General features: G+C 38.9%; 1 protein-coding gene across 1 annotated transcript; it reads right to left on the bottom strand.

Annotated features, from left to right (window-relative positions):
* Window positions 1-3,032: 3,032 nt before the first annotated feature.
* Window positions 3,033-3,530, bottom strand: LOC122744166 (40S ribosomal protein S10-like). The gene has a single exon (XM_043989612.1). It carries the CDS (start codon window positions 3,528-3,530, stop codon window positions 3,033-3,035), a length of 498 nt encoding a protein of 165 aa, XP_043845547.1.
* Window positions 3,531-10,483: the final 6,953 nt, after the last annotated feature.

Below are 10,483 nucleotides of genomic sequence, written 5' to 3' on the forward strand. Positions count from 1 at the left end.
TTGAGCAAGTCACTTTGATGTGGGCTGGAATTTGGGGTCAAATTGATTGAGTCATCCCAAAAGAATTTCAAGACTCAGTGACTCAGTTTCCCAAGTTTTATTGCAATACTGTGAGTGACCACAGGGAGAGAACAAGAATAGTGGAAAGATATCTCTCAAATTGTGAAAGAAGGGGCAGCTAGGTGGCACAGTGGATAGAGCATCCGCCCTGGATTCAAGACCTGAGTTCAAATCTAGCCTCAGAAACTTGACACTTACTAGCTGTGTGACCCTGGGTAAGTCACTTAACCCTCATTGCCCTGCAAAAACAACAAGACAAAACAAACAAAAATAATGAACGAAAAATTTATATTTATAGTATGGATAAATTGATTATCAGTCTCATTATAATAATCTCCACCTTAGGGAGGTAAAGGGGAGGGCCTGTCCTGCTCATTATAATATTCTCCACCTTTGGGAGGTACAGGGGAGGGTTTATCCTAATCTGGAGTTCCTGGGGTCCTAAGCCAACCCCTGAAGCGAGTACCTTTTTTACAGTGGAGGTGTGCTTTTGAGGTTTATAGTCATAAGGTGAATCTGAGGACAAATTTGGCCTTTTCTGCTCATGTCTCTGGTTCCCATGCTTAGTTTCAAAACGTTTCATTTATTATTTATTTCTAGTCTAAATTTCTATAGCCTGTCATTTAGTCTAAGGTCTTCATGGCTTCTCTCCCTCTGTTCCCGTTATGGGTACTGATTTATGTGGGTAAGAGAACTTAGCATCCTGACTTGTAAGTTATCCATTAACTGGGGTCTGAATCCCTCTTAGAGCTCATATCTGAATTAGAGCTTGGGTCTTAGGTTTTTCTGTTAACACCTTTTTTTCCTCCTACATCAAGGCTAGCATTATATTTACCTACTTTCTCAAATATTATTAGTTTAGAGGATAAGGTTTTCAGGTTCAAGCTAACATCTGATCACTACTTCATTAATGGAGAAGAAAGACCCCAAGCTTTATATGCAAGACTTGACTTTCTTCCTACCAAATGTCAGTTTCACAATGAACACACAGAGCAGGAAGCTAAGAAACTAATTTATCCAATTCAATAACAAAACAGAAATCAGAGAAAGTATACATAGAATATATACACCAGACAATACAAAGTGAAAGAGCTTTCCCATTATGAGATAACTCAGCTCAACTGAGAGACAGTCCCAGATCTCACCCAAATGAAAGTGTCCTGAAATCTTTAGTGTAGTCTCCCATAGTAGGGATAGAGACACAATGGAGACTGCCAGCTCTTCTCATGTCAGCTTCTTCCAGAGTGTTTTCCTTCAGTAACCTGAAGTGGGCATGATATCTTCCATCTTCTCTCTCAAAGCTGGAAGCCAGAAGAACCTGAGCAACTACAGAGCCTCAAGGGAGATACTTGAATTGACTTGAAGTAGAAACAACACTTGAAGAATACAGGACCTCTCCTCTATCCTGTTCTTGCAAACTCCACCCTGCCCCTTATACCAATGAGGAGAGTCTTATTACAGTGGGGCTTTGTGTAACACTTAAATGAATTGAGGAAGAATGAAGTAAGCAAAACCCAAAGAACAAGTTATATTATAGCATCAATATTATTTTTTAGAAATGAACAATTTTGAGGATTTTTATAAGTTAATGAGAAATAAAATTATTAAAACAAGGAAGACAATTTATACAATCTAATAACATTTAAAAACAAACAACACTGGAAACTGCAACAACTATGATGAATATTCCAGAGGACTATTATGAAACATACTATCCATTACTGAGAAGTGATGAATTTAGGGTAGAGAAAAGAGATAGATTGATATGTAGATAGAGAGATGGACTGAAAAACATATAAATATGTTATAAACAAAGTTTTATAATTTCATAAAAAGTAGATATGAATTTCAGTCACTGAGCATTTTTATTTTGCTTTATAATGCAGGGGTTTGTGTGCCCCCAAAGCTGTTTTTCCCTATCAGAGAGTGAAGTAGGAAGAAGAAAAAATAGATTTCTGTTTAACTTATTTTAAATAAAAGGACAGGAAGGATACTATAGATGTGAAACATTAAAAGCACTTTCAAGTGAAGTTGTTGTATTATTAGTTATATTTTGCTGTTCTGCTTTGTTTCAAGAAACCTGTCATGAAGCAGGTGTGATCTGTAGATGTTTATAATGTAAAAACAGAACACATCAATATAAATTTGTAAAAGAAAGATGAGAATACTTGTTTGTCCTAAGCAGAGTGAAGTGAGCAGAACAAAGAGAACAATTTCTACAATAACATTGTAAAGACCAATAACTTTGAAGGATTTATGATCAATGCAATAACCAACAACCATGATAGCCTAGGACCAAAGTGAAATGATGTTACCCAACTCCTGACAAAGAGGTGATGAATACAATATAAAGAATGAGAAAAAGATTTTTAGGCATGGTCAGTGAGGGAATTTACCTTGTTTAAGTATGCAAGTCCATTACAAAGATTTTGTTGTGTGTGCTTTTTTTTTTTCCAGTGGGGGTGGGGAATAGAAGAGAAAATACATGTGTGTTCATTAAAAAACAACAACAACAACAAAAAACCACACAGCCAGGAGAAATAAAATTGCAAATGTGACTAACTCTCCATTTTTGCTGAGGTCAAAGTCTGTATCTAACACATGGAATATTCTCCACAGATGTATTTTGAATGGAAAGGAAAAAAATCTTTGGGAGGATGTAATTTTTCTTGACATCGCTCTACTGCATCCCAACCCCACATAGCTACCATATTTCTTTCTCCATTTATCTGTAACCAGACTTTTCAAAGAATTGCAGCTATTCCTTTCCTATCCTCATTGCCTATTCAATCCTTGGACATTTGCAATCTGGATTCTATACTTACCATCCCCTTATAACTACTCTCTCACAGGAAACCAGTGACGTCCTGACCACCAAATACAATGGTCTTTTCCCAGTCCTCATCTTCTTTTTTTTTTTTTTTAACTTTTTTTCCCCAAATTTTATTCAATACAAAACATCTCTACACTTTTTATTGAGGAGGTTGACCACATCCATGACCAAATCCACCTATCAACTGGAATTCTGTTGCTGACCCAGCACCAGCCTCAGCCTTCTTGTCAGCACCAGGGGGAGCAGCACTTCGTCTGTATGTGTCTCTGTCAGCTTCACCACGAGTAAGCCGGGCAGGTCGCTCACCCTCCAGGCCTTTAGGCCTTGGCCTTCGCGTCTCAGGACAACTTCTCCAGAGTGTGGCAGGCACAATCTCAGGGGGCAGGTGAAGGTAATCCCGTAGATACTGAATGCCCTCATTGGTGCGATACCAGTAGAAATGCCTCCATGCAAACTGCTCCTTAACATAGCCACGAGACTTTAGAGACTGCATAGCCTTCATTACATGGAGATTGGGCACATTCTTTTCTGCCAGCTCAGGATGCTTTGGCATGTGGACATCTTTCTTGGCTACCATTACACCCTCCTTAAAAAGGGAGTTCATAGATAGCAATTCGTTCTTCTTGGGCATCAACATATGGGATTTGAAGGAAGTCAAGGAAGCCAGGAGGCAAGTCAGCGTTGTTGTTTGTTCCTCATCTTCTTGTCATTTCTACCTTCACAACACTTTGGATATCTACCCCATGCTCTTCCCTCATACAGCCAACAACTCTAATTCAGCCCTTCATCACTCCAGTCTAGCAACTTTTAATCCTCCATCCAACTGCTCAAGTGATTTTCTTTTTTCTTTGTTTTTGTTGGGTAATGAGAATTAAATGACTTGTCCAGGGTCACACAGGTAGTGTCAAGTGTCTGAGGCTGAATTTGAACTCAGGTCCTCCTGAATCCAGGGCCGGTATGCCACCTAACTGCCCCCTTCAAGTGATTTTCTTAAAGTGCAGCTCTGACCACATGTCCATCTCACTCAATAATGTCTAATGATTCCCCATCACTCCTAGAATCATACATAATCTTTCTCTGTTATTTAAAGCTCTTCACAAGCTGCCCCTAACCTACCTTTCTAAACTTATTAAACACTACTCTCCTTCATGCATTCTACAATCCAGCCAGACTGACCTGACAGTTTCTCATCTCCCACCTTTATGCCTTTGGCTAATCTCCATGCCTGGAATGAACTTCCTCCTCACCTCTGTCTATTAGAAGCCTTAGTTTCCTTGGAGATTCAGTTCAAGCACTGCCTTGTGCATGAGGCCTTTCCTGATCCACCCTAGCTGTTAGTGTTTCCCCCACCCCAGGAACTTTGTATCTCTTCTATAAATACTCACCTAGGTATATAATATATAGGTTCCTTGAGGCTGAGAACTGTTTCACTTTGTCTCTATACTCTCACACTCAGCAGTTTCTGGTACATAGGAGGCACTTAATACAGCATTTGACACTGGTGATTACCCTCTCCTTGAGACTTTCTTCCTCTCTGGCCTCTCTAGCACATTACCCTGGTGCTTTTCCCTCCCTCTGATTGTTTCTCTTGGACCACCCTGTTTCCTAAAGTTCAGTCTTCAGCCCTTGGTTCCCTCCCTCTATATTATCCCTCTCCCAGCTATGCTTCTGGTTCTTTTCCACCATGACTCAGTTACCTTCTCACCCTTGAAGATCCCTTTACTATGCTGGCCCCCTTTTCCCACTAGTGAGTTACTTGGAGAACTGCCACTTTGGGAGTGGGTCCAGACTGGCCTTGATTCATTCCTCTCCTGAACCTGCTTCTGACTCTCTCTGGACTTTACTACTGTGAGGAAATGGGGAATGGCCTCCTCTCAATAAGAATATAATAGTCACCATTCAAATTACATTCCTCCAGACCTTTTTTAGTACATAGATCTCAGATCCCCTGCTCCCCCTCCAGCAAACAAAATCACATGGTTCACAGAAACCCTGAGCTGGTCTCAATTAGGTCCACTCCTGAGCTATGTCCATATAAGGGAGGATTGAAGAATTTTCCTTGTATCACCTCCCCCATTGGCTAAGAATGCAAAGAATAATTATGGAAATTAGGCTTAGGAATACTGCATTGTGAGAATTGGAATGACACCCCCTGTTGGGAGGGACATTGTGAGCTCTGGCCTGAAAAGAAACCATGTGACTTTAGCATCCAGAAATGACATTTGCTGCCCCATGGATCCTGTCAATCAGTGCTACCAGCCAATTAGCTTGGAGCTGTGTGTGTGGATGGTCCTGTTTCCTGTTTCACAAGAGGCTTCTGAGAGGACTAGGTCTTACATTTCAGGACCTCGGCTTGGTGGGAGGACAGATGTTGCGCTCTCTCAGATAGTTAGATGAAGTTTGCTTTTTACCTCTCTTCACTAACTTCTGGTGCACTTTAACAAATACTTAAAAATATAAACTCTTGCTAAAGCTTCTAAGTTAAGGCAACCACTCATTAGATATTAGACATCATAGCTAGAATTTTAGGCCCTTACAGCATTCTGGTTAGCTAGTTTTTGCAAGTAGATTGTAACCATTGAGTAATCAGACCAGTGATGAAAAAGGGGAGGGTCCATGCACATTAGGGACTAGGGTTTAAAATGGGGCCTGCAAGTCCCCATTCTTTGCACCCACCAGCTGCACACTGGGTTGCCCATTCCCATGAGAATGGCAATAAATGAACCTTTGACACATCACCGCCTCTGAGTTCCTGGGAATTATTGAGTAGGAGTCTTTTCCTCATGATAATTATCCCCTAATGGATACCGTCCTCCCCACACACACACCCATGCAACTTTTTAGCTCTCTTTTATGTGTTGTCTTCCCCCATTAGAATGGAAGCCCTTGAGGGGAGGATTTCTTTCTTTTCTTTTTTTGGTGAGGCAATTGGGGTTAAGTGACTTGCCCAAGGTCACACAGCTAGTAAGTGTTAAGTGTCTGAGGTCAGATTTGAACTCAGGTACTCCTGAATCCAGGGCTGGTGCTCTATCCACTGTGCTACCTAGCTGCTCCAGGATTTCTTTTTGCTTATATTTATCTCCCAAGCACATATGTACCTGGCACAAAGTTAGTGCTTAATGAATGCTTGTTGCCTGTTGCCTGCCTGACTCTGAACTCCTACAATGCTTAGTATCTATTCCATCAATTTGACATTTTCCTTGCCTTGTATTGCTATTTAACTATTGAGGTGTCTAATTTCTCTAATGAGACTCTTTCAAACAAGAAATCTTATCATATACTTTGTGTCCATCTTCCACCCTCCACCCATAGAGCTAAACACTTATGCTACTTACAAAAGCACTTAATAAATATCTATTTAATGAATGTATTCACATCATAGACATTATCGGCTTGTAAGAAAAACACAGTCTGTATTGACAATCTTTATTTTGAATGCTGCATGTTCATTAATTTCAATTAAATAAGATTTACCAAACAAAACCAAAATAAAACACTTTAAGTTTTAAAACAAAAATATTGATTACTTGCAAAGAGATTACTTTTACATTCCACATGTATAATGTATATGTTGCAAAGTTTTCAAGACTCTGAATGGTCAAGGTACATTACTTATGTGTGTCATACACACACCAGATTAGCAGTTTCCAAATTTCTGTCAAGGATCTCCTTGGGAGGACAAATTTAAGATACCCCTTTGACTCCATATAAGCCAAGGCTGGCAGTTTCTCCATATGCCTGGTCCTTCTTTCCATGCTGCAAACAAGTGCTCAGTATTCAGAATTTCTCCTTTAGTGTCTATCCTTTACCACTACTTGTCCTCTCCTAGCAGAACCTCCTGATTTTGAGGACCAACAGAAAGTGAAGTCTCATGGGAATGTGTCACACTTTGCCAGACATGGCCCATATGTTGATTTGTTTTGCTTAGTTGTATTTTTTTTTCACTGGGAGGGAGGGGGTCTATTTGGAGAGTGAGGTATGTCATTGGGTCATTGGAAAGCGATAGTGACATAAATGTAAAGAACATCCAGAAAACATTTATTTCACTTATAAAGAAAAAGTAAATATAACTTGAGCACTGGCCGTCTTACATGTATGGCACCATGTGACATTAGCACCCTGATTCTAACAGTTCAGGAACTTAATGAAAAACTGGGAGTGAATTTAAAAGGGCATTATCCAACCTAACATAGCTTTACTTGGTCCCATCTGAAATAAATCTTGGAGAGAAAGTATTTAATGCACATCTAGTCCATCGGTTCACAGATTTCTGCTGCCCGTAGGACACTGTACTAGACATGCAAAGGTTAGCAACAATAAACTAGGGTTGCTATCCTCAAGTAATTTACAAGGAAATTGGGGAGAAAAGTGAAGCCAATTCAAAAGGTAAAGAAATGGTGCAGGGCTCATTTGGTAAGTGCCAAATGAGGGGCAGAAGAAATGAGTTGTGAGGGAGAGATCACTGTTGTCTGGGATGCTCAAAGGGAAGTTTCAAGGAGTAGGTGAGACACAGCAAGGGCAGAATTAGAAGAGGCAGAGAGGATGATTTTTGTAACCTCTCCATGAGGTAAACAGGTTAGAAAATCCTTATTATCATAGTGTAGATTGGGAGAAGCAGAAAGGAAGTTAAGAACATGATGATTACCTCCATTCAGTGTCAGAGCTCATTCTATTTCTCAGTTTTCTTAATTCCCACTCAACTGCCTTTCCTCTTTAAAAAAAAAAAGTCATAGTTCACCTGTTCACTTAGACTTCTCATATCCTCTTATAAACAAATGCTTTTAAACAAAAGAGACAAGCAGAGAGGTATGGCTCCCAGAAATATGTCACTGACCCCAAAGAGTGATGACAAACATTAATGTGTCTTGGAACGTATCAAGTTAAGAAGAGGATCTGTACTGCAAGACTTAGAACCTGATGGAAGCTTGGAGAACTTTAATTTAAACAGAGAATAGAAGTGAATATCACACCACAAATAGCTGCCTTTAAGATTAGACCCTAGTTCAGTGATACCAGATGAAAAATTAAATGGTGAGTTAGGCATTTTATGATAAGAATTTCAATGATATTAATCTTTACCAAATATAATTTTTACCACAGTTCAAATCTTGAATAATCCTACCCAGATGTTATTAAACTACCTGTGACATTTCACAGATTTTTTTTTCCTTTGTTCATGTGAGCAAAAATCCTTTCCTACACTTTTGGTAAACCATATTTTTTTTGCTAATTTAAAGAAAACAAGAAGAATATTGACCTCTCTATAACGGTATTTTATATCTGCTGAAGCCTAATCTCATTGGAGGAATCTCATTGGTCCAATGGAGGCAAAATAGTATAGCTATAATGAATTACTATCCTTGAAACAAAAGCCGGAAAAAGACACTAAGATCTCAGTCCAAAACAAAGCAAAAAAAAAAAAGGGGAGCAGCTAGGTGGTACAGTGGATAAAGCACCAGCCCTGGATTCAGGAGGACCTGAGTTCAAATCTGGCCTCAGATACTTGACACTTACTAGCTGTGTGACCCTGGGCAAGTCACTTAACCCTCATTGCCCAACAAAACAAAACAAAACAAAAGATCTCCTTAGTCACTCTATGTATAATCCTACAATTTGAATTCATGCATTTGTTCATTGTTCTCCATGAACAAACTAACTAGTTAAATCATTAGTTTGAACCTACAACAGGATAAGATGGTACTTTTCAAGAAATTTGGAAAAAAAATCTGCAATGCCTTATTTTTTTAGTTTACTGTTACAATGACTACTTCTCAATTTTTATTAGCTTTACTGTAAAGCATTCACAGAAAATTGATGAAGAAGGAAAAATCACTCTCCTGATTTCCTAGGTAGATTTCCTAGGCTCATCTGTTCTCTTTAAAAGTCATTACGTGGAAATGTGTTTTACGTGACTACAAATGTATAACCTACATCAAATTGCTTGAGTTTTCAATGATGCGGAGAGGGAAGTAAAGTACAAAAAGAATTTGGAATTCAAAATTTGCAAAAAAGAATGTTAAAATTCTTTTTACATATAATTGGGGAGAAAATAAGATATTAAATTATTTTTTTAAGTGGGGGATAATCTTATGTTATGGGGGCAGCCAGCTAATAAAACAGATAAAGCATGGGCCCTGGAATCAGAAGGACCTAAGCGTGGCCACAGACACTTACTAGCTGTGTGACCCTGGGCAAGTCACTTAACCCCAGATGTTCCTCCACCCCAAAAAAGTCTAATTTAACTATAAACTATTTTTTTTATAGTGAGGCAATTGGGGTTAAGTGACTTGCCCAGGGTCACACAGCTAGTAAGTGTCAAGTGTCTGAGGTTGGATTTGAACTCAGATACTCCTGACTCCAGGGCTGGTGCTCTATCCACTGCGCCACCTAGCTGCCCCTCAACTATAAACTATTAACCTATGAGTTATAGTTATGTACTTTTTCCTATCTCAATAGGAGACAAGAAATCCAGTCAAAAGTCTTATATAAAATTCACAGCATGTCATCTAAAATAATGACTTGATACTGCCACTGATGACCATGATAAGTCTAAGCATTCACTTAATTAATTTAAATTTCCTTCAATTTTGCTTGTGTCAAAATTAAAAAAATAAAACATGACCTTACCAACTAATTACTATTCTTCATAGAATAATTATGTTTAAAGCTTAAATTATGCTACCCAGATAATATTAAGTCACCTGTGGTACTTCACAAAATTTCTCCTTCATTCGTGACAGGAAAAAATACTTTCCTGTATTTTCAATAAGCCATATTATTGTTTTTTCTAATTTTCAGAAAGCAAGAAGAATATTGCCATCTCTTTCAATATGATGGAATTTTAAATCTGCTGATTGAAAATGCTAAAGTATGTGATTTTTAAAATCTAATGTGTGGTTGCCTCATTCCTGTCCCAAGTGTAGGGAAAACTAGCTAGGGTTAACTTATAAATTAGAAGCTTTAGCACCAGTTTTGGGGTATTAAGCATTTTTTAAAGCATAACAAATATTAGTAAAGAGAGAACACATGGACTTCAGAAAGTTAAGAAACCTATTTACACTAGAGGACAGATAAGAGTCCAGTCTAGCCTGCTTCTTCCAAGAGCTGTCTGCTACCAAGAGCCTGTTCCCAAGATGAACAGAGAGAGCAAGCTTCCTCTCTGTCCCAAGGAGAGGTGGTCCTTCCACCCTGCTTCAAACTAATTCACTAGCATCACTCAAATCCATTGGTTCACTGGACTTGAGGGTAGTCTGGTGCTGAGGTCAGAGTCCGCAGTCTCTGAGAACACACCTTCTTCAGAGTCAGGCAGGTGTGGTTTCAATTGAATTAACTTTAAGTGAATTAACTTTAAGTAAGTTAGTCAGCAAAGTCAGTCAATCTCAGTCAATCCAATCAATCCAATCAAGCTGGGGTCTTTGGTCACTGGCAAACCCCATTATTTTTTCTTTCTTTCTTTCTTTCTTTCTTTCTTTCTTTCTTTCTTTCTTTCTTTCTTTCTTTCTTTCTTTCTTTCTTTCTTTCTTTCTTCCTTCCTTCCTTCCTTCCTTCCTTCCTTCCTTCCTTCCTTCCTTCCTTCCTTCCTTCCTTCCT

This window comes from Dromiciops gliroides, chromosome 1 (assembly GCF_019393635.1).
Source record: "Dromiciops gliroides isolate mDroGli1 chromosome 1, mDroGli1.pri, whole genome shotgun sequence".
Taxonomy (NCBI): domain Eukaryota; kingdom Metazoa; phylum Chordata; class Mammalia; order Microbiotheria; family Microbiotheriidae; genus Dromiciops; species Dromiciops gliroides.

Bases quoted from the DNA above. Each gene is read 5' to 3' on its own strand.
- LOC122744166 (XM_043989612.1), bottom strand. From the start codon at position 3,530: ATGTTGATGCCCAAGAAGAACGAATTGCTATCTATGAACTCCCTTTTT.